Here is a 23,661-nt window from a genome sequence, read left to right on the forward strand (position 1 = left end):
TTGCATAAACCTTTGTTTTCATTGTCTTCCTCAGTGGAAAAGACAGGGGCACAACCCCTTCCCCCTTCCTCTCTTGGCATCCAGCCGGTACTCCTGGACAACCCTTGTGGGACATCATGTAACCATGTGCAGGGGCAGAGGCTCTGAACTCAATGTCTTCCCACTCAGATGGAATCTCCACAACTCCCAGCATCCTACCATATACCTGTGGGCATTTTCTGCAGAGGTGGGGCTCACTGGGTCTTACTTGGCCTGCAGAAGTCTCCTTGATACCAGCCCAGGCTCAGGCTTCTTGTTGGGATAGGCCTCTTGTCACAACACACATGCAGGTAAAGAAGGGAGCATCCAAATTAACTTTGCAATTTTAATGTAACACTGATACCAAAGACTCAAACACACAAGAAACAGCACACGAGGAAAGCAGGAAAAGTGAGGGAAGCTTCATCTCCTATGGTCTCTCCAAGCCATGGGGTGAAGGGCCTGGAGTGTCGGGTGGCAGGGAGTCTGAGGAGGCAGGTTGGCTGGGTGAGGATAATGGCTGCAGTTTCTCAACGCTGTCTGGAGCACGGGAAGCAAAGGGGAGAACGTGGCTCAAACACACAGCTATCAAGAAGGAACACACACACACACACACACACACACACACACACACACACACACATACACAGAGTGAAACAAATGTTTCCCCAACATCACTGCTGCCCCCAACAAGCCTCCTTGTTCTCCCCTCCTCCCTCCTCCCCCTTCCCCAGCTGTTCCAGCTCCTCCATAGCCCTCCTGCAGAGTGGCATTTCCCTGTGGAAATCTTACTGGACCCAGGAGAAGAAGCTGGCACCAGCTCTGGCAGCATTTCTGGTCCGGATGGTGGAGCTGGTGCTAGGGCCATCCAGGAGGCTAGTACTGGCCCCAACATTGGTGCCGCTGCTGACACCAGCTCTCCACGTGGCTCTCCTGTTAGCACGGCTGGTATTCAGAATGTACTGATGGTACCTGGCCCAGAAAGCAAAGGGGATGCGGGCCCAGGCATCACCAAAATCCCCATCCTCATCCCAGGTCAGCAGCTCAGCCTGGATGTCATCCCAGCTCCACCGCCCAATCAGAGCTTCATTCCCGATGTTCATCTGAGCCCTCATCTGGGCCCTGGCATGTTCCTCAGCCATATCCAGGTCCATCGTCTTGAAAGCATCATCCACAGCCTCCAAGAAATGAGCCTTCCATTCCCGGGGGTCTCGGTTCTGGTTCTGATGTGGGAAACAGCACCCTTAGTGACAGGACATCTCACACTCAGAAAGCACTTGCTACCTATGATACACTCCTATGCATGTCCAGCACCATGGCAACAACAAACAGGACTGGGATCAGGCCAGAGCATGCCACCTCCATACCTGGCACCAGACACAGGGTCTCTAGTACCTGGGCAATGAATCTCAGGACTCTCATCTTGCTGGTCTCATGGCAGGCTCGCAAGCCCCAGGTAAATTCATACTCAGGTGGGCTGCTGTTAGGAATCTTCTTGTACTCCAGGTACCTGAGGGTGAAAGGAAAATAGCATTTGCTTCTAGCCAAACAGACCTGTTGTTGACTTGATGGGTACAGGGTGGTGAGGGGGGGGGGCTGCGGGGTGGGGGGGGTCTGTCCCTCCTCCACCCCAGTGCTACAGCTCATATCACAGAGGTGACTAGCCCTGCCCGACAGCCCCTGACTTGCTCAAAACACCCTGGCCTCCAAGAGTGAGGTCTCCACACCTTGTGACTGGAATCCAAGTGGAGTTGCAGAGGGGACACCTGTAGGGCACTTGCTCCCAGAGAAGGCACAAATGTTGTGCCCCTTCATCACAATGGCCCCAGATTCCTGTTGGGTGTGTTGTAAACAGAGGAGCCATCCTCTGGGCTCCCTGCTCTGAGCACACCCTACTTCATAGATTCTGACAAGAGGTCTAGACTGGAAAGATGCACTACAGAAAAGGACTTTATAACCCTTCCTGTGCACTCTTGCATGATCCCACAAATGCACACACACACATGCGCACACACACACACACACACACACGCACACACACACACACATTCTCCAAGGACCAAGTGTGAAGTAGGCTCTAGTGTGAAAACCAGGAGACCTGTGCTCCTGGGTAACCAGATGGGGCCCATACTCAAGAGACTACTCTCAGAGCTCCATGTTGCTCAGGCATAAAAAACAGGGGGATATCCTATGAAAGCCTGCAGGGTCAGTGCCCAATGACACCTTGCACATATCACACCCTGGTCATTATTATCAACCAACTGGTGCTCCCTCTCCCTATGACTGCCCAAGAATTTTACTTTCCATACACATGTATAGACAGACCCCCATCCCCTAACCATGCCCATAGCAGAGGCAAGCATCTCTGTAGTTTACCAATTGTCTTGGCTTAGGGGATAGCTTGTTCTGCTCTCAGATCGGTACTGAGGAACACACAAAAATGGGACAAGGTTAGCTCAGGTGATACTTACTTCTGCTTCACAAAGTCATCTGTGATGAGCTTCCTCAGATCCCCAAGGAATGGGTGCCTCACCCTGAGGGCAAACAAAGAAATCCGTAACTAGCAACAGACAGAAGCACTTCCTGGTATGATAGTGAGCTTTCCTGACCACAGAGCACCCTCTTGGAGGACCAGACACACAGCCGAGGCCAGATGACTGGGAGTCTGGGATGCCCTATAGGAGGGGCTTGGGGAGTTTCCCCCTCCCCCACCCCTGCCCTCCACCTCTGGTTGTCTCCCTGACATTTCCACAGGGGACAGAGATCTGAGTGGGGGCTGAAAGCTCCCGGCTACAGCTAACACCATGCATCCTGTTGAGGCCCTCTGCTCTCCACCTAGGCCAAGGTGTCTCAATTTCCTGCACCAGACCCCAGGCTACTGCAGTATGTTGAGTACTCCACAGCACTGAGCTGGAAGGAGCAGGGAGCCAGTCATACCCAGGACGAAGTCCCATCTTGCGGAGTGCCTCCCAGAGGACAGCTGCGAGGGGAGACGGGGTACAGGAGTTTGGCACACAAAGATGAGATCACGACCAAACCCCTAACTTCAGGGCCAGCACTCACCCTCGCTGGCATGGTTGCCATTCATGAAGATGATGCCCAGAATCACCAGGAGGAGACTCAGCCGCGGAGTGTCCTTGGTCCTGAGGGTAGACAAACAGGGATGCTGTCCAGAGGCCATTTTTTCCACACTATAGCCTGCAACCTGCTCACCAACTAGCTTCTCTCAGATTTCCCAGCACCAGGGAAATTCTCCCTAGACACACACAGGGCCAGCTTCCCTATGGCACACAATTAATTCACATCCCCAATAGCCTGAGCCTTATTACCTCATCTGTAACAGGGGCATGCCCATATTGCCTCTCCAGGGTTCTGTAGGGGACAGGGTGAGGCCGGGGGTGAGAGTGGGAGCAAAAGCTCCAAAACCCACAACTGGCAGATGCAGTTGACCCTGTCTATGCTCAACAGGCACCTCCTGGGCACCCACCTTACCAAGCCTGGACCATGTATGGAAGCAAGAGGTAAGCCCCTGTTTTCTCACAAGCTGATGGGGGAGAGGGATGCAGAGAAGGAATCCCAACCACAGCTGAGCCCCAAGATACTGCCTTTCATCCAGCAGACACTGCATGCTACTTGCTGAGAAGGAAAGTTCTGCTGGGTTCTCAAGAGTTGTGTTCCTGTCTCTGAGAGGATGGGGGCAGGGGTAGGGGCACCTCCAAGGAGACCACTGCCCTCTTCTCCTTCCTTACTTTCCCAGGAGGCGAGCAGAAGAATCCCGTGTGCACACAAGAATGTACAGGTGTTCCTCCTTGTCTATTTCCTTCAGGTGGATCCCAAACTTCTACATGGCAAGAAAAGAGTGAGATGGATGAAGCCAGGTGCCAGGCATTGTGCAGTCACAATGTTTCCTCGGCCAAAGTTCACACCGGTGCATGAAGGTGGGAGAAGACAGAAGGCTCTGCGGGCTGCTGGAGGGAGCCCTGGCACCGGCAGAGACAACCAACCTCACCTCAGGAGACACTCAGAGAGCAGGAAAGGAAGGCAGCAGGGAAGGGGCTTGTGACACACTGCTGCTTCAGTGGAAGCTAAAGTGGAGGGCTACAGAAGGCTTCCAGAGAAGGCACAACAGGAAATGGTCCTGTGGGGCGGGGGAGGAGGGGGTGGGGCGGGCACAGGCTGCCCTGCTGCTCTTGTGGCACACAGCCTCCCATCCCCTCACCCACCTTTTCTAGCGTGTAGGTGGCTCGTTCAATGATCTCAGGAAAATGCTCATCATATTCACGGATGACGTCCTTTAGCATGTCTACAGGAAGGGAAGATTTGGGGAACGCACCTGGGTTGAGTGGGGGCCCAGAACTGCAGCACGTGGGCCAGTCATGCTGAAGACAGTCTTTCAGAACCCCAGTCTGCAGAAGTGGAGGAACTCACCATGGCCAGAGGATGGTGGCAAAATGATAAGCAAAATGATGCCCACAGAGCCCGGAATGGCAGAGGGGCACAGGCTGCCTACCTGAGCGCTTAATGGGGATCTTCTTGTAGTCCTTAATCATCAGGTATTTTACCAACTTATTTGCCTGGACAAGGAGGAACACAAGGGTGGGGTGAGTTTTTTTTTTGGGGGGGGGTTGTTGTCAAGGCATGGGTAACTGCTGCAGAGGTTGGCCCATGGGGGCAGGGGAGGAGGGAGACAAGAACGGCAGACTTTCTTACCCTCTCTTGCAGAAGAGTCACGTTGCGAGGGGGCAAGGACAGCACATGCCTTGAGGGGATCTGGGACCGAGAGCCCATGTGGGGCTCAGGAGCCAACTGAGCCTGCACCGTCAGTGGGGGCTGCAACACTCTCCAGGTTGGTGGGGCCACAGGCGGCTCTCTCTCCTCTTCCTCACTGCTCTCATATTCATCATCCAGGTGCTTAGACTGGACCATGAGAGAGAGAGGAGAGACCCAGATCTTCTAGACTCTCCGTGCAGTAACCCTCAGCACACAACTTACCCAAAGCAGGCACTTGGCAGTATAACAGCAGTACAAGCAGTGGCTGGCATGAGCTCACCAAGTGCCAGACTGGGAGCCAACCTCCTCTCCCACCAGCCCAAGGACAGAGATTTCAGAATCAAAACATGCTCAGGAAAGGTATGCTGGGGAAACATAGGCATGCTGAGAGGGGAGGAGGGAAGGGGAAGGGGAGAGGAAAGGTGAGGGGAAGGGTAGAGAGGGACGAGGAGATGAGGGATTAGGGGCGAGGAAGAGAGAAGGGGTGAGGATAGGGGAAAGAAGAGGAGCCTGGAGCTGCACAGATGGCAGGGATGTCTCACCTTCTTTGTCCTCTTGCCTCCCATCCTGGCCCAGGGCTCAGTACCCTGCTGAGCAGTGGCAGCTGCCCCCTCAGGCTCAGGGATGCTTGTAGCCATCTTGGCCTTGGCAGCAGCTGCTGATGTGACATTTGGAGGCTCCACCCAACGAGTCTTGGCCAGAGCCTTCCCAGACCTGGTAGTCTTGGGCTGCAAGGCTGCCTCCTCCCTGGCAGGTGTGGCCAGAGGCACACTGGAAGCAGTACTGGAGCCCCCTGTGGTGGCCTCTGGGACTGAGGCTGGTCTCTTGGGGCATGGGAAGGCCATGCCACTGACACCTGCTGGCTGAGTGAAATCAAAGACATCCTTCTTGTCCAAGAAGGCTGTCTGGGGCGGGGTAACATCCATCTCCCTGGCACTTGGAGCCTCAGAGAAAGCACAAGCAGTACTAGGGCCCTCGACAGCAACCTCCTGGGCCAGGGAGGCTGCAGGGGACTGCGTGGAGGTTGCCCGAGCCACCTCACTGTTAACTAACACCAGGGGGGTCTGTGGAGAAGCAAGGGTTGTCTCAGGGGTGGCCTGCTGAGCCTCAGCATGTGTCCTGGGCTGAGCATCCACTCCTGGGGCCTGAGGCGGGGTCACCAAGTGATTAGCGACCACCTGAGTGAATGCCCTGCGGGCGGCAGCTGCAGCAGCCCGAGAAGCTCGGTTGGAGGCAGCAGAGCGGGCTATGTTGGCCGCTCTGGCCTCTGTCTCATTGGCGAGGGTGTCTGGATCCAGCTGCAATGCCTCCACCAGGGTCTGAGCCAGTACAGGGTTCTCCAGCTCCCAAGGTTCATTCTGCAAATCCAGAAGGCAGGGAAGGGAGGGCAGAAAGCTGCACGCTGGCATCCTGTGCAAACTGGGCAGCCCGGGTTCCTCCCAGCAGCCAGCCCTGGTCACCCCCAAGACCTTCCAAAAACCCCTCTTCTGAGCAGGACAGCTGGCCATGCCTCCTGCACTCAGCCAGCCCTTCCCTTCTTCCACCGCCCCTCCATAGGCCACTAGGTCAAGTCCAGGGCCAGCAGGGGCCCGGGGAGGGGCCTCACCGATAAGATGTGAAGACCTGAACCCAAGGTATCAAAGGCTCTGAGGAGGTGGATGTCAAAACTGGTGAGGGTGCCATAGCCACCAAAAGCACCAAATTCTTCATACTCATTTCCCCCAACCATCTCTTCCTCCCTGACTTGGCTGCCACCCTCATCCATGTCTTCCACACTGGAGTTTCCTGGCTGCACTCTGTAGCTTCCCTCAGCCATGCTGTGGGTCCCAAGGAGGAGTCAGCTCAGCCTGTGAGGGAGGGTGAGGCAGCTGCAGGGGGGAGGGGTGGATGCAATGGCAGGCGGGATCTCTCCTGGGCCGAGAGGAGACAGCAATCATCAGGTTACCAGGCAGTACTAAGCAGCATCAGAGCAGGGGATAATGGGATGGTTGGGGTGGGGGTGGCGGCGGCCATGATGGGGTACGCTGTCAGGGGCAGAACCGGTGCTGTGCTGAGAGATAGAGGAGATCTCTGAGGAGACACTGCGCTGAGAGGGGACAGGGCATTTGGATGCATAGGCTCCCTGTCAGTGCTTAGAGTTGAATAGCTGGTGTAATGAATGGAGGCCTGGGTTCTCTAAGGGATGCCTTAAAAGAGGAGGAAACAAAGGGCTAGCTAGAATTTAAGGGCCTGAGCAGCAGACGACTGAGATCAAAGGGAAGCAGATGCGAAAGCTAGTCAACAGGAACAGGAGAGGAAAGCTTTGTGAAACGGAATCCCAAAGACGGGGTGGCCGGGTCAGGGCGGGGCGTGGAGGTGGGAATTCAGCCGATTCCACCTTGACTTGGGTTCCGACTGGAGCACTAGGGACCGATGGGACGGGGCCCCGTGGACCTAGGTGAGGTTCCAAGTGGAGCCCTGGAGAGCTCGAGTCCAAAGACTGAGTCTGAAAGCCGACAGGCGGTCAGTTCTTTTGGAAGAGCGGTGGGGGTGGGGGCCTCGGGTTAAAAGGAAGCTCAGCTGAGAACACACGGGTCTGGTTGGAATCATAGGGGCGCTCGGGATCCTGGGCTACAGTGCCAGTTCGGCTCAGATCTGGGTGCCTGGGTGTGATGGTCGTAGGGGCGGTGGCGTAGGAGCCCTACCTAGACCTTGGGTCTCATGGGGTTCGGGTTCTGAGGGCACCGGCTTTGTTCAGACACCGAGGGCCGGGGGGAGGGCGTAGCGGCTCGGGTTGCACTCGCCCTGGCCCGTTCGGGTCTCGAGCTGGGTCCTTACCTTCTCTGGGGCCTCCAATGGCGTCCCGCCTCAGCGCCAGGAACCAGGCAGCTGCGCCCTCGCACACTGCAGCTGCCAGCACAGCAGCTCCGACCACCCCGCCCCTAGGCTTCGCGAATCTCCCCCCCCCCCCCAACACACACACATACACACAAACCCCGCGCACCAATTACTCCACCCCACCCCAGTGGCTTGGATCCTGCGCATGCGCGGATCCCCTCCAGCCCGCCAGCTTTCCCAACAAAAGCCCTTTCCTCCAGGTCTCCAGTGCGCATGCGATTTTGCCGGCGGGCGGAATGTCAGGTCGGGTGGCAACAGCTTGTGGGTGGGGACACTTCTTCCCTGCCACATTCCCCCTCACCCTTCCTCCTCTGACTGAAGACGTGCACACTCATCCCGTGCCTGGTAGCTCAACTCACTCAACAATCCACCCTCGCTCCCTCCCCTTCCCCCCGCTAGTACACAACAACCCACCCTATTGAAGGGTCAAAAACTATGACAAAAAAATGACCAAAAAAAGGCAAAATCAGGTAAAACTGTGAGGCAGTTGGAGAATGGACACTCCAAAGATAGGTTGGGTCCCACTGTCCCCAGTAAGGAAGATCCAAGCCCAAAGTTTGCCTTTTGTGTTTACAGGCCCAGTATGATTGGTGAAATGCCTCTGTGCTTCAGAGTTGTCCCCAGTGTGGTGGGAGTCCTGGAGATGGGTGGTGGTGTAAGCATTGTACCCACCTTTGGTCCTCATCACCCAGACCTGAGCTCCTTTTCCCATGACAATAGTTACCTAAATTGCAAGACACAATTAATAAAAGGCAAAATTGCTGTTAGTACCCCAAGAGAGGAATGTGCCATGGAGGGATTGATTCCCAGAAGGGGCTATCATGGGTGGAGCTGAGGACTAAAGGTGGGTATAGTGCTTAGAAGTGGACAGTCTACGATCTGGGCATTTCCATTTTCTGGAACCATGGAATTAGGATTTCCACTTGTTGCACCTGCGGACCGGGCTAGGGACTTCATTAATGTGGCCTAAGGGTCATTTTGGGGAAGTGGGGCATAGAACATCCAAGATGAGGCTGGAGGAGCTTGGGTGACAGGACAGGAACTGAAGTGTACTAGTGGGGAGGGAGGGAGCGAGGGTGGATTGTTGAGTGAGTTGAGCTACCAGGCACGGGATGAGTGTGCACGTCTTCAGTCAGAGGAGGAAGGGTGAGGGGGAATGTGGCAGGGAAGAAGTGTCCCCACCCACAAGCTGTTGCCACCCGACCTGACATTCCGCCCGCCGGCAAAATCGCATGCGCACTGGAGACCTGGAGGAAAGGGCTTTTGTTGGGAAAGCTGGCGGGCTGGAGGGGATCCGCGCATGCGCAGGATCCAAGCCACTGGGGTGGGGTGGAGTAATTGGTGCGCGGGGTTTGTGTGTATGTGTGTGTGTTGGGGGGGGGGGGAGATTCGCGAAGCCTAGGGGCGGGGTGGTCGGAGCTGCTGTGCTGGCAGCTGCAGTGTGCGAGGGCGCAGCTGCCTGGTTCCTGGCGCTGAGGCGGGACGCCATTGGAGGCCCCAGAGAAGGTAAGGACCCAGCTCGAGACCCGAACGGGCCAGGGCGAGTGCAACCCGAGCCGCTACGCCCTCCCCCCGGCCCTCGGTGTCTGAACAAAGCCGGTGCCCTCAGAACCCGAACCCCATGAGACCCAAGGTCTAGGTAGGGCTCCTACGCCACCGCCCCTACGACCATCACACCCAGGCACCCAGATCTGAGCCGAACTGGCACTGTAGCCCAGGATCCCGAGCGCCCCTATGATTCCAACCAGACCCGTGTGTTCTCAGCTGAGCTTCCTTTTAACCCGAGGCCCCCACCCCCACCGCTCTTCCAAAAGAACTGACCGCCTGTCGGCTTTCAGACTCAGTCTTTGGACTCGAGCTCTCCAGGGCTCCACTTGGAACCTCACCTAGGTCCACGGGGCCCCGTCCCATCGGTCCCTAGTGCTCCAGTCGGAACCCAAGTCAAGGTGGAATCGGCTGAATTCCCACCTCCACGCCCCGCCCTGACCCGGCCACCCCGTCTTTGGGATTCCGTTTCACAAAGCTTTCCTCTCCTGTTCCTGTTGACTAGCTTTCGCATCTGCTTCCCTTTGATCTCAGTCGTCTGCTGCTCAGGCCCTTAAATTCTAGCTAGCCCTTTGTTTCCTCCTCTTTTAAGGCATCCCTTAGAGAACCCAGGCCTCCATTCATTACACCAGCTATTCAACTCTAAGCACTGACAGGGAGCCTATGCATCCAAATGCCCTGTCCCCTCTCAGCGCAGTGTCTCCTCAGAGATCTCCTCTATCTCTCAGCACAGCACCGGTTCTGCCCCTGACAGCGTACCCCATCATGGCCGCCGCCACCCCCACCCCAACCATCCCATTATCCCCTGCTCTGATGCTGCTTAGTACTGCCTGGTAACCTGATGATTGCTGTCTCCTCTCGGCCCAGGAGAGATCCCGCCTGCCATTGCATCCACCCCTCCCCCCTGCAGCTGCCTCACCCTCCCTCACAGGCTGAGCTGACTCCTCCTTGGGACCCACAGCATGGCTGAGGGAAGCTACAGAGTGCAGCCAGGAAACTCCAGTGTGGAAGACATGGATGAGGGTGGCAGCCAAGTCAGGGAGGAAGAGATGGTTGGGGGAAATGAGTATGAAGAATTTGGTGCTTTTGGTGGCTATGGCACCCTCACCAGTTTTGACATCCACCTCCTCAGAGCCTTTGATACCTTGGGTTCAGGTCTTCACATCTTATCGGTGAGGCCCCTCCCCGGGCCCCTGCTGGCCCTGGACTTGACCTAGTGGCCTATGGAGGGGCGGTGGAAGAAGGGAAGGGCTGGCTGAGTGCAGGAGGCATGGCCAGCTGTCCTGCTCAGAAGAGGGGTTTTTGGAAGGTCTTGGGGGTGACCAGGGCTGGCTGCTGGGAGGAACCCGGGCTGCCCAGTTTGCACAGGATGCCAGCGTGCAGCTTTCTGCCCTCCCTTCCCTGCCTTCTGGATTTGCAGAATGAACCTTGGGAGCTGGAGAACCCTGTACTGGCTCAGACCCTGGTGGAGGCATTGCAGCTGGATCCAGACACCCTCGCCAATGAGACAGAGGCCAGAGCGGCCAACATAGCCCGCTCTGCTGCCTCCAACCGAGCTTCTCGGGCTGCTGCAGCTGCCGCCCGCAGGGCATTCACTCAGGTGGTCGCTAATCACTTGGTGACCCCGCCTCAGGCCCCAGGAGTGGATGCTCAGCCCAGGACACATGCTGAGGCTCAGCAGGCCACCCCTGAGACAACCCTTGCTTCTCCACAGACCCCCCTGGTGTTAGTTAACAGTGAGGTGGCTCGGGCAACCTCCACGCAGTCCCCTGCAGCCTCCCTGGCCCAGGAGGTTGCTGTCGAGGGCCCTAGTACTGCTTGTGCTTTCTCTGAGGCTCCAAGTGCCAGGGAGATGGATGTTACCCCGCCCCAGACAGCCTTCTTGGACAAGAAGGATGTCTTTGATTTCACTCAGCCAGCAGGTGTCAGTGGCATGGCCTTCCCATGCCCCAAGAGACCAGCCTCAGTCCCAGAGGCCACCACAGGGGGCTCCAGTACTGCTTCCAGTGTGCCTCTGGCCACACCTGCCAGGGAGGAGGCAGCCTTGCAGCCCAAGACTACCAGGTCTGGGAAGGCTCTGGCCAAGACTCGTTGGGTGGAGCCTCCAAATGTCACATCAGCAGCTGCTGCCAAGGCCAAGATGGCTACAAGCATCCCTGAGCCTGAGGGGGCAGCTGCCACTGCTCAGCAGGGTACTGAGCCCTGGGCCAGGATGGGAGGCAAGAGGACAAAGAAGGTGAGACATCCCTGCCATCTGTGCAGCTCCAGGCTCCTCTTCTTTCCCCTATCCTCACCCCTTCTCTCTTCCTCGCCCCTAATCCCTCATCTCCTCGTCCCTCTCTACCCTTCCCCTCACCTTTCCTCTCCCCTTCCCCTTCCCTCCTCCCCTCTCAGCATGCCTATGTTTCCCCAGCATACCTTTCCTGAGCATGTTTTGATTCTGAAATCTCTGTCCTTGGGCTGGTGGGAGAGGAGGTTGGCTCCCAGTCTGGCACTTGGTGAGCTCATGCCAGCCACTGCTTGTACTGCTGTTATACTGCCAAGTGCCTGCTTTGGGTAAGTTGTGTGCTGAGGGTTACTGCACGGAGAGTCTAGAAGATCTGGGTCTCTCCTCTCTCTCTCATGGTCCAGTCTAAGCACCTGGATGATGAATATGAGAGCAGTGAGGAAGAGGAGAGAGAGCCGCCTGTGGCCCCACCAACCTGGAGAGTGTTGCAGCCCCCACTGACGGTGCAGGCTCAGTTGGCTCCTGAGCCCCACATGGGCTCTCGGTCCCAGATCCCCTCAAGGCATGTGCTGTCCTTGCCCCCTCGCAACGTGACTCTTCTGCAAGAGAGGGTAAGAAAGTCTGCCGTTCTTGTCTCCCTCCTCCCCTGCCCCCATGGGCCAACCTCTGCAGCAGTTACCCATGCCTTGACAACAACCCCCCCCCAAAAAAAAAACTCACCCCACCCTTGTGTTCCTCCTTGTCCAGGCAAATAAGTTGGTAAAATACCTGATGATTAAGGACTACAAGAAGATCCCCATTAAGCGCTCAGGTAGGCAGCCTGTGCCCCTCTGCCATTCCGGGCTCTGTGGGCATCATTTTGCTTATCATTTTGCCACCATCCTCTGGCCATGGTGAGTTCCTCCACTTCTGCAGACTGGGGTTCTGAAAGACTGTCTTCAGCATGACTGGCCCACGTGCTGCAGTTCTGGGCCCCCACTCAACCCAGGTGCGTTCCCCAAATCTTCCCTTCCTGTAGACATGCTAAAGGACGTCATCCGTGAATATGATGAGCATTTTCCTGAGATCATTGAACGAGCCACCTACACGCTAGAAAAGGTGGGTGAGGGGATGGGAGGCTGTGTGCCACAAGAGCAGCAGGGCAGCCTGTGCCCGCCCCACCCCCTCCTCCCCCGCCCCACAGGACCATTTCCTGTTGTGCCTTCTCTGGAAGCCTTCTGTAGCCCTCCACTTTAGCTTCCACTGAAGCAGCAGTGTGTCACAAGCCCCTTCCCTGCTGCCTTCCTTTCCTGCTCTCTGAGTGTCTCCTGAGGTGAGGTTGGTTGTCTCTGCCGGTGCCAGGGCTCCCTCCAGCAGCCCGCAGAGCCTTCTGTCTTCTCCCACCTTCATGCACCGGTGTGAACTTTGGCCGAGGAAACATTGTGACTGCACAATGCCTGGCACCTGGCTTCATCCATCTCACTCTTTTCTTGCCATGTAGAAGTTTGGGATCCACCTGAAGGAAATAGACAAGGAGGAACACCTGTACATTCTTGTGTGCACACGGGATTCTTCTGCTCGCCTCCTGGGAAAGTAAGGAAGGAGAAGAGGGCAGTGGTCTCCTTGGAGGTGCCCCTACCCCTGCCCCCATCCTCTCAGAGACAGGAACACAACTCTTGAGAACCCAGCAGAACTTTCCTTCTCAGCAAGTAGCATGCAGTGTCTGCTGGATGAAAGGCAGTATCTTGGGGCTCAGCTGTGGTTGGGATTCCTTCTCTGCATCCCTCTCCCCCATCAGCTTGTGAGAAAACAGGGGCTTACCTCTTGCTTCCATACATGGTCCAGGCTTGGTAAGGTGGGTGCCCAGGAGGTGCCTGTTGAGCATAGACAGGGTCAACTGCATCTGCCAGTTGTGGGTTTTGGAGCTTTTGCTCCCACTCTCACCCCCGGCCTCACCCTGTCCCCTACAGAACCCTGGAGAGGCAATATGGGCATGCCCCTGTTACAGATGAGGTAATAAGGCTCAGGCTATTGGGGATGTGAATTAATTGTGTGCCATAGGGAAGCTGGCCCTGTGTGTGTCTAGGGAGAATTTCCCTGGTGCTGGGAAATCTGAGAGAAGCTAGTTGGTGAGCAGGTTGCAGGCTATAGTGTGGAAAAAATGGCCTCTGGACAGCATCCCTGTTTGTCTACCCTCAGGACCAAGGACACTCCGCGGCTGAGTCTCCTCCTGGTGATTCTGGGCATCATCTTCATGAATGGCAACCATGCCAGCGAGGGTGAGTGCTGGCCCTGAAGTTAGGGGTTTGGTCGTGATCTCATCTTTGTGTGCCAAACTCCTGTACCCCGTCTCCCCTCGCAGCTGTCCTCTGGGAGGCACTCCGCAAGATGGGACTTCGTCCTGGGTATGACTGGCTCCCTGCTCCTTCCAGCTCAGTGCTGTGGAGTACTCAACATACTGCAGTAGCCTGGGGTCTGGTGCAGGAAATTGAGACACCTTGGCCTAGGTGGAGAGCAGAGGGCCTCAACAGGATGCATGGTGTTAGCTGTAGCCGGGAGCTTTCAGCCCCCACTCAGATCTCTGTCCCCTGTGGAAATGTCAGGGAGACAACCAGAGGTGGAGGGCAGGGGTGGGGGAGGGGGAAACTCCCCAAGCCCCTCCTATAGGGCATCCCAGACTCCCAGTCATCTGGCCTCGGCTGTGTGTCTGGTCCTCCAAGAGGGTGCTCTGTGGTCAGGAAAGCTCACTATCATACCAGGAAGTGCTTCTGTCTGTTGCTAGTTACGGATTTCTTTGTTTGCCCTCAGGGTGAGGCACCCATTCCTTGGGGATCTGAGGAAGCTCATCACAGATGACTTTGTGAAGCAGAAGTAAGTATCACCTGAGCTAACCTTGTCCCATTTTTGTGTGTTCCTCAGTACCGATCTGAGAGCAGAACAAGCTATCCCCTAAGCCAAGACAATTGGTAAACTACAGAGATGCTTGCCTCTGCTATGGGCATGGTTAGGGGATGGGGGTCTGTCTATACATGTGTATGGAAAGTAAAATTCTTGGGCAGTCATAGGGAGAGGGAGCACCAGTTGGTTGATAATAATGACCAGGGTGTGATATGTGCAAGGTGTCATTGGGCACTGACCCTGCAGGCTTTCATAGGATATCCCCCTGTTTTTTATGCCTGAGCAACATGGAGCTCTGAGAGTAGTCTCTTGAGTATGGGCCCCATCTGGTTACCCAGGAGCACAGGTCTCCTGGTTTTCACACTAGAGCCTACTTCACACTTGGTCCTTGGAGAATGTGTGTGTGTGTGTGCGTGTGTGTGTGTGTGTGTGTGTGCGCATGTGTGTGTGTGCATTTGTGGGATCATGCAAGAGTGCACAGGAAGGGTTATAAAGTCCTTTTCTGTAGTGCATCTTTCCAGTCTAGACCTCTTGTCAGAATCTATGAAGTAGGGTGTGCTCAGAGCAGGGAGCCCAGAGGATGGCTCCTCTGTTTACAACACACCCAACAGGAATCTGGGGCCATTGTGATGAAGGGGCACAACATTTGTGCCTTCTCTGGGAGCAAGTGCCCTACAGGTGTCCCCTCTGCAACTCCACTTGGATTCCAGTCACAAGGTGTGGAGACCTCACTCTTGGAGGCCAGGGTGTTTTGAGCAAGTCAGGGGCTGTCGGGCAGGGCTAGTCACCTCTGTGATATGAGCTGTAGCACTGGGGTGGAGGAGGGACAGACCCCCCCCACCCCGCAGCCCCCCCCCCTCACCACCCTGTACCCATCAAGTCAACAACAGGTCTGTTTGGCTAGAAGCAAATGCTATTTTCCTTTCACCCTCAGGTACCTGGAGTACAAGAAGATTCCTAACAGCAGCCCACCTGAGTATGAATTTACCTGGGGCTTGCGAGCCTGCCATGAGACCAGCAAGATGAGAGTCCTGAGATTCATTGCCCAGGTACTAGAGACCCTGTGTCTGGTGCCAGGTATGGAGGTGGCATGCTCTGGCCTGATCCCAGTCCTGTTTGTTGTTGCCATGGTGCTGGACATGCATAGGAGTGTATCATAGGTAGCAAGTGCTTTCTGAGTGTGAGATGTCCTGTCACTAAGGGTGCTGTTTCCCACATCAGAACCAGAACCGAGACCCCCGGGAATGGAAGGCTCATTTCTTGGAGGCTGTGGATGATGCTTTCAAGACGATGGACCTGGATATGGCTGAGGAACATGCCAGGGCCCAGATGAGGGCTCAGATGAACATCGGGAATGAAGCTCTGATTGGGCGGTGGAGCTGGGATGACATCCAGGCTGAGCTGCTGACCTGGGATGAGGATGGGGATTTTGGTGATGCCTGGGCCCGCATCCCCTTTGCTTTCTGGGCCAGGTACCATCAGTACATTCTGAATACCAGCCGTGCTAACAGGAGAGCCACGTGGAGAGCTGGTGTCAGCAGCGGCACCAATGTTGGGGCCAGTACTAGCCTCCTGGATGGCCCTAGCACCAGCTCCACCATCCGGACCAGAAATGCTGCCAGAGCTGGTGCCAGCTTCTTCTCCTGGGTCCAGTAAGATTTCCACAGGGAAATGCCACTCTGCAGGAGGGCTATGGAGGAGCTGGAACAGCTGGGGAAGGGGGAGGAGGGAGGAGGGGAGAACAAGGAGGCTTGTTGGGGGCAGCAGTGATGTTGGGGAAACATTTGTTTCACTCTGTGTATGTGTGTGTGTGTGTGTGTGTGTGTGTGTGTGTGTGTGTGTGTGTGTCCTTCTTGATAGCTGTGTGTTTGAGCCACGTTCTCCCCTTTGCTTCCCGTGCTCCAGACAGCGTTGAGAAACTGCAGCCATTATCCTCACCCAGCCAACCTGCCTCCTCAGACTCCCTGCCACCCGACACTCCAGGCCCTTCACCCCATGGCTTGGAGAGACCATAGGAGATGAAGCTTCCCTCACTTTTCCTGCTTTCCTCGTGTGCTGTTTCTTGTGTGTTTGAGTCTTTGGTATCAGTGTTACATTAAAATTGCAAAGTTAATTTGGATGCTCCCTTCTTTACCTGCATGTGTGTTGTGACAAGAGGCCTATCCCAACAAGAAGCCTGAGCCTGGGCTGGTATCAAGGAGACTTCTGCAGGCCAAGTAAGACCCAGTGAGCCCCACCTCTGCAGAAAATGCCCACAGGTATATGGTAGGATGCTGGGAGTTGTGGAGATTCCATCTGAGTGGGAAGACATTGAGTTCAGAGCCTCTGCCCCTGCACATGGTTACATGATGTCCCACAAGGGTTGTCCAGGAGTACCGGCTGGATGCCAAGAGAGGAAGGGGGAAGGGGTTGTGCCCCTGTCTTTTCCACTGAGGAAGACAATGAAAACAAAGGTTTATGCAACCTAGCCTGCCTGTTCATTGCCTGGGAGGGAATAGAAGACTGTTAGGAGATTCGTTGCTCTTCTCCAGAAGTCGCCCACTGAGGCCTAGGCTAGGCCTAGCTGGTGGGGTAAGGGCTGAAAACTTTCCAGGTGCAAGGCAATGAGGAAAGAGACAGGGCAACCTAGAAGTAAGGGTGACCTAGAAATAAGGGCTCAGTTGCAGTCCAGGTCAGTGTCCACAGAGGTCCCCCCACCCCCCAACAACCAGGACAGATGCAGTGAGCAGTGTCAGCATCCCTGCTTCCCCCTGGCTTCTTAAAGCAGCTAATGTCCAGAAGAGAAGAGACTTCTATCTCAGTCTCAGCTACACTCTAATCCTGACTCAGTGCAGCTACATAAATGGTGAGGCCCAGTAGAAAATGACCCCTTGAGTCTGCTTAACGGTGATTAAGAATTTCAAGACACTGATGGGAGAGCATTAAACCAGAATGGAACTCAGTTTGAGTGTGGGACTTCATAGGTCACACACCCAAGACCTGAGCTTATTTTTCTTTCTTTTTTTTTTTAATAAGTTTTTTTTATTGTGAAAATACTGTACAGAGGGGTTACAGTTACATGAGCAAGGTAATGAGTATATTTTTTATCAAGCATTGTTGAGCTTATTTTTCTTACAGGCTTGGGTGATGGGTGTCCAACTGTCTTCTGGTGTCTGGAGGTCTACTGACATTCTGAGATTCTGGCAAAACACAGTGCCAGAGCTACACACACACACACACACACACACACACACACACACACACACACACACACACACACACACACACACACACACACACACACACACACACACACACACACACACGGAATCCTTTCAGTTGTTGAGATCACGTGAGATATGATGCCCATTTAATATGGTGAATTACACATAAGGTGGCTGGGACCCGCTGGGACACAGCTGAACGCATGTAGGCGTGTGTACCTTTTCTGTCATCAGGTGTGGAGGTAGGGGGAGTGGGCACCTAACATCAGCCTCAGGTATGAGGTTGAGCTCTGTGTGTGTGGAGGCACTTGAAATAAGACAGCCCACTGAGAAAGATGGAGGAAACAAGGGAAAGGCAAAAGGGGAAAGACTAGGCAGATAGAAGTAGCCTTTAGAGATGATAGTATTCCTCTTTCTGGGGCCCCTGGAGGGATAGAGATAACACTCTACTTTTTTCTGAAAACCTGGGGAAGATAAGCTCTGATGGATGCAACCTGAAGGAAGCAACACCCCTGGTGACCCCGAAGGGTCAGGCCCCCCTTTTGTCATGGTAAGGGACATAGTAACCCAATCAGATGCCAGAACAGCGGAGATTTGCCCCCCAAAAGACTGTAACTGGGAGTCCCCAATGAGCACTGCCGTTTCTGGGCCCCACGTCTCACTCTGTTATACCACTACAAAGTCTGCACTCTCCTCTACCTTGCCTGGGAAGGAAGTGAATCAAACCTCATATGGCATAAGGTGGCCCTCACAGTAGGGAGTTGAAGTTGGAGGCTTAAACCAAGCTGTGAGTGCCTAAGACTCTTTTCCTCAGTTTCTCCAGTGTCTTTTTTTTTCTGGTAGTCTTTGACTGTACTCCCACTTCTCCTGCTTCATAGTTCTTTATTTGGTGGAGAGGAAGAACTCAAGACTCTGAGATGGTATCAAATCCATAGAGGTATAGTACAGGGCAGCTCCAGGCTGGCTGGCTGGCTGCTGTATATAATACCTTCCCTTCCCAGGGGGGATTCCACCAGTGGCCCAAACCATACACTGTGCAGAGGATGGAGCTGAGAGCAGCCTGGCTGGAAGAAAGGGAGCAGCCAGCCTGGCAGAGAGCAGAATTAGGATTGCCTTGGGAAAAGCGAACTGACTGTGGATCCCATGGGAATGTGGCAGGGGAGATAGGTGAGGAGACATTATTTTAAGTACAAATAAAAAGGGCCAGACTCAGAAGTTGGAACCAGCAAGCACCTAACAAAGCAGTTAAGTATCCCTCCATTTAAATGCTAAGTTGCCAGTACTGGCAGACCTAAAAGGTACTAGCTGTCTAACACTGTCCTCTCCTTTGAAATGGTAGAAAACCTAGCAGCTCTATGTAAATGGATACGCAGTAAAATGAGAAGCTTATCTGAGCAAAGGAGACAAAACAGTTCACCTGTGGCCCCTATGTTTTGGGTAGACCCAGAAATATCTCCACATTTTAGAACACCAAAGCAACACCAATCTTGGGTACCTACATCCATTGCCTAAGGGTTGGTGATTGCTAGATGTGGCCACCTTTATTCCACCAACTCAGAAAGAATAAAAGCCAGGAGGTAACAACTGCCATTTTGAGTCTTTAACTCTCATTTCCTTCATGGAAAGCATGACATGTTTCTCTCTTTCTCTCTACTTTAACTCTGTTATACTAAAATAAATCCTTTCAGAAACTTTCACCTTGTGAGACTCTCCTTTTTGCCAGATACCCTGAGATGATTTTCATGCATGGCCATCAAGGACCTGTGATTTTGTGTGGAAACTGGGAAACCAAGGAACCCCTCACCCATTCACCAGTGTCAGGAAGATCAGGCAGGGCACCTGGAGACCTCGACTCCACACTCACTCACCACCAAGAGATGACCAAGAGATGCATGTCTTGCACTCTAGTCCAGGCCTTCCACAGGCACCCCACCATTTCTCATTGGCACATGCTTGAGTTTGCATGGCCCTTGTAGGTACCTCGTCTGTGGCAGTGGCACCCATGATGTTTGGCTGCTCTTCCTGACCTGGCCTGATGTCTCTATCTCAACTCCTCCTCTACTTGTTCATGGACAAACATTGGTGGATTCTTCAGCTTGGTTTCCACTTATTGATGATTATTCAGAAAGTTGTTCTGAATATCCATGCTCAATTCCAGTCTGAGCTGTGTTGCCATCTAGCAGCATCCTGAGAGGAGGGGCTGATCAGACCCATCGTGTGGATGATGAACCTGTGGCTCCCAGAAGGGGGTCACTGGTCTGAAGTCACACAACCAGAAAGCAGCAGCACAAGGGCTGAAACCTAGCAGGCAGGACTTGCTCTGTCTCTTACAATCTGTTGCCTTGGACGGGCTCACAGGGTCCTGGGGTTAACACACCTTCCTGCTCCTCACTCTCCTCACACCAGTCCTCCTGTCCACATCCCAAATCCCATTGCCCTCTCACTGGTGCTCTGGGGTCCTGTCCCCACTCTTTTCTTTGTCCTGTGTATACATTACAGATGTCCTCGCTGAGTCCATAACTTGTTATTTCATTTTTTTTAATGACAAAGAGCAGTGAGGAAAAACACTTACTTGGAGTATTACTTTCTTTTTCTTGTTTTCTTTTTTTTCTTTTTTTTTTTTTTTATCAGCTGTGGGGCCTGAACTCTGGGCTTCGGCGCTGTCCCTCAGCTTTTCAGCTCAAGGCAAGCTCTCTACTGCTTGAGCCACAGTGCCACTTCCGGTTTTCTGGTGGTTAATTGGAGAAAAGAGTCTCATGGACTTTCCTGCCCAGGCTGGATTTGAATTGTGATCCTCGGATCTCAGCCTCCTGAGTAGCTAGTATTACAGGTGTGAGCCACCAGTGCCTGGCCTTACTTTCTGAGTTATAGAAGTAAGGTTTTGGACCTCAGCATGCTCACCAAGACATCATCATTCCCTTGTACAAGTCTTTCATTTTAGAATTTTAAAATTTATATTTACCATCTGAAGAAATGTGACAGGAGTTCAAATCATATCAAGTATCTTTTCTGACTACAGCAGAATGAAACTAGAAACCAAATCCAGGAGGATATTTGCAAAGTTAACAAAACTGTTGAAATTAAAAATAGCCATCGAGTCACAGACCAAAAATTATCGAGACAAATGAAAGCAAAGGCACAATATACCACAGCTTGGAAGATGCAAAGAAAGCCAGCTTCAAGAGGAAGTTTAGAATGGCAAATGGTGACTTAAAAGAAAAAAGATCTCTGATCAACAACCTAATTTTCATTTAATGTTCTTGCCTACCTATCAGTTGGACAGAAATCTGCACCCTTGCTTGGCTTCTTCTTGTTTTCTGCTATCTCCCTCTCTCTCTCTCTCTCTCTCTCTCTCTCTCTCTCTCTCTCTCTCTCTCTCTCTCTCTCTCTCTCTCTCTCTCTCTCTCTCTCCCACCTCCTCTCTTTCCCCTTCCATACTCCCTCTCTCCCTCCCTCCCTCCCTCCCTCTTTTCTTTCTTTCTTTCTTTCTTTCTTTCTTTCTTTCTTTCTTTCTTTCTTTCTTTCTTTCTTTCTTTCTTTCTTTCTTTCTTTCTGTCTGTCTGTCTGTCTGTCTGTCTGTCTTTCTATATTTTTCTGTCTTTGTTTTTCTCTCTCTGTTTTTGTTTCTCTCTATATCTTTTTCTTTTCTCTCCCTTTCTTTCTTTCTTTCTTTCTCTATTTCTCTTTCTCTCTCTTTCTTTCTCTTTCTTTCTTTCTTTCTTTCTTTCTTTCTTTCTTTCTTTCTTTCTTTCTTTCTTTCTTTCTTTCTTTCTTTCTGTCTGTCTGTCTGTCTGTCTTTCTATATTTTTCTGTCTTTGTTTTTCTCTCTCTGGTTTTGTTTCTCTGTATATCTTTTTCTTTTCTCTCTCTTTCTCTCTCCCTCTCTCTTTCTCTCTCCCTCTCTCTTTCTCTCTCCCTCTCTCTTTCTTTCTTTCTCTCTCTTTCTCTCTTCCTTTCTTTCTCTTCCTTTCTTCCTTTCTTCCTTTCTTTCTTTCTTTCTTTCTTTCTTTCTTTCTTTCTTCTTTCTTTCTTTCTTTCTTTCTTCTTTCTTTCTTTCTTTCTTTCTTCTTTCTTTCTTTCTTTCTTTCCATACCAGGGCTTGATTTGATTGAAGATCCTCACCCTGCCTTTTTCATTCAAATCAGGTGCTCAACCCCATACCTCCATTTATGCCTTTTTGCTCAATAGAAGGAGATGTGCATCTCACTATCCTTTTCTGCCTGAACTGTCTACAAACCCTCATATTTCAGTCTCCTGAGTAGCTAGGATTACAGGTGTGAGCCACCAGAGCCCCACTATTACCTGCTATTTTTATAGCTCTTGGATAAACTTATTTGACCCTCCTCTTTATCAGGCCTTACATTGTTATTATTTTAACCAAATTTGTTTTTTCCTCTGGGCTATAAAAGTACAAGGGATACAGGTTAAAGGTTTATACTACTAAACTCTGAGGTAAAGATGATGGCTGCACTTCAAATTGGGACGACACTTGACATCCTAACTAACTACAGCATAAGAGGGCACCTGTGCCCTGATTTAGAATAACTTCTCTGCTCATATTCTAGACAATTGAGCCTATATAGTAGAGCTCAGATCACAGTCCTGTCTGACTCTGCTATGAACTTGGGAGTTTTCTGTCTTCTTGGTCCTTCAGAATCATGTGGTAAAAGGAAACAATAATGCTTTACTATTTTTCTTGGTTATAATCACCTATGGGAGAACATACTCTGTTGCTATATTTACTGCTGTGTCTCACTGGTGCCACCTGTTGCTCTCTGTTTCCACAGCATGACGCTTCCTTCTCCTTAAACATCACTACCACTCATTATGATCTCCAAAGAATGTTCCCCTTGTACATGGCCCCCTTGGATCATGGAGGATTTGTGAGTCTCAGCTGTCCCAGCTGTCACTATCCACAAAGAGCAAGGACAAGAGATTCCTGGCCTAGGTCTACCCCCATACTAGCAGGAGGTAGCTAAGACTGACAGAGTTCCCATTCCCTGTAAGATTCTAGGGTAATAAGTGCTTGACAGTGGTAACAGAGGTAGCAGTTAGCCATGAAATGTGGGGAAAATAAATGATGTAGAGATCGTCAGGAGGGAGGATAAAGCTGGGAGGATCTTGGGATGAGGACTGGGTAAAACTGCAAGACCCTGTCTGAAAAATAACTAAGTGGGAAAGGATGGAGCCATTGTGTGTGTGTGTGTGTGTGTGTGTGTGTGTGTGTGTGTGTGTGTGTGTGTGTGTGTGTGTGTGTCCTGGTTCTGAGTCTTGAAATCAGGGCATGGGCACTGTTCCTAAGATGTTCACTTGAACCACAGCTCTACTTTTGCCTGGTGTGTGTGTGTGTGTGTGTGTGTGTGTGTGTGTGTGTGTGTGTGTGTGGTTAATTGTGGACTCAGGACTTTTCCCACCCAGCTGGTTTTAAATTGCAATCCTCAGATCTCAGCCTCCTGAATAGTTAAAGGATGATGCTTTTTGATTCAAGTAGTAGAGCAAATGTAAAGCCTTGAGTTTATTTTTAAATTTTTCTTTTTTTATTGTGAAAATACTGTACAGAGGGGTTACAATTACACGGTCAAGATAATGAGTACATTTCTGATAAGAAATTGTAGCCTCCTCCTTTGTTTCCCCTTCCCATCCCTTCCCATCCTCCCCCCCACCGCCGCCCACTCCTAATCCTCCTCCCCACCCCACGAAAGTTGTAAAGTTCGTTTTTCTACATAACGACTTGTACATCTCATTGTTGCAATGGATCCACCTGTATCCCTATTAAATGGATTTGTTTTTTCCCTTCCCCTCCACAAATTATACCAACCTCAAGCCTTGACTTTAAACTCCAGTACTACCCTCCCTCCCACCTTCCCGCCCCCTCAAATCATTTGAAGCTAAGTGCCTCCTTCTTTGGAAAAGAACCACATTAATTGCCAAACTCTTCAGTAGACTAATTAAGGAAAAGTTAGAAAAGACTCATATAACTCAATTCAGAATAGGACACTTCACCATTGATGCTGCTGAAATAAAAAGATGAGTGGAGACTATGAGGAATGTCAGTATATTAGATATGTCGACAAATTAGACAACCTAAAAGAAATGAGGAAATTCTGAGAAACATACAACCTACCAAGACTGACTCGTGAAGAA

The 23,661-nt window shown here is 52.4% G+C and overlaps 2 protein-coding genes and 2 non-coding genes across 6 annotated transcripts; 2 read left to right on the forward strand and 2 right to left on the reverse strand.

Annotated features, from left to right (window-relative positions):
- Window positions 1–350: 350 nt before the first annotated feature.
- Window positions 351–7,725, reverse strand: LOC138840295 (melanoma-associated antigen D4-like). 2 transcript variants are annotated; one of them, XM_070040348.1, is made up of 13 exons: window positions 7,606–7,725; window positions 6,395–6,699; window positions 5,331–6,146; window positions 4,729–4,935; window positions 4,529–4,592; window positions 4,242–4,321; window positions 3,768–3,859; window positions 3,082–3,161; window positions 2,956–2,998; window positions 2,490–2,552; window positions 1,414–1,528; window positions 811–1,241; window positions 351–558 (listed from the first exon to the last, which is right to left on the reverse strand). In XM_070040348.1, exons 2-13 carry the CDS (start codon window positions 6,602–6,604, stop codon window positions 549–551), a joined length of 2,211 nt encoding a protein of 736 aa, XP_069896449.1. In that variant the 5' UTR covers window positions 6,605–6,699; window positions 7,606–7,725; the 3' UTR covers window positions 351–548. The 2 variants fall into 2 exon arrangements, with proteins under 2 accessions (XP_069896449.1, XP_069896450.1); XM_070040349.1 differs by lacking the exon at window positions 351–558 and having other exon boundaries at window positions 807–1,241.
- Window positions 1,783–1,912, reverse strand: LOC138840585 (small nucleolar RNA SNORA11). Its single transcript, XR_011376145.1, has one exon. It is a non-coding gene; the product is annotated as a small nucleolar RNA SNORA11 (small nucleolar RNA).
- A 1,326-nt stretch (window positions 7,726–9,051) lies between the features above and the next one.
- On the forward strand, window positions 9,052–16,427 carry LOC138840296 (melanoma-associated antigen D4-like). 2 transcript variants are annotated; one of them, XM_070040350.1, is made up of 13 exons: window positions 9,053–9,171; window positions 10,078–10,382; window positions 10,631–11,446; window positions 11,842–12,048; window positions 12,185–12,248; window positions 12,456–12,535; window positions 12,918–13,009; window positions 13,616–13,695; window positions 13,779–13,821; window positions 14,225–14,287; window positions 15,249–15,363; window positions 15,536–15,966; window positions 16,220–16,427. In XM_070040350.1, exons 2-13 carry the CDS (start codon window positions 10,173–10,175, stop codon window positions 16,227–16,229), a joined length of 2,211 nt encoding a protein of 736 aa, XP_069896451.1. In that variant the 5' UTR covers window positions 9,053–9,171; window positions 10,078–10,172; the 3' UTR covers window positions 16,230–16,427. The 2 variants fall into 2 exon arrangements, with proteins under 2 accessions (XP_069896452.1, XP_069896451.1); XM_070040351.1 differs by lacking the exon at window positions 16,220–16,427 and having other exon boundaries at window positions 9,052–9,171; window positions 15,536–15,970.
- Window positions 14,865–14,994, forward strand: LOC138840586 (small nucleolar RNA SNORA11). The gene has a single exon (XR_011376146.1). It is a non-coding gene; the product is annotated as a small nucleolar RNA SNORA11 (small nucleolar RNA).
- Window positions 16,428–23,661: the final 7,234 nt, after the last annotated feature.

The sequence above is a fragment of the Dipodomys merriami genome, unplaced genomic scaffold, assembly GCF_024711535.1.
Source record: "Dipodomys merriami isolate MVZ:Mamm:240054 unplaced genomic scaffold, mDipMer1.0.p SCAF_3, whole genome shotgun sequence".
In the NCBI taxonomy this organism is placed as follows: domain Eukaryota; kingdom Metazoa; phylum Chordata; class Mammalia; order Rodentia; family Heteromyidae; genus Dipodomys; species Dipodomys merriami.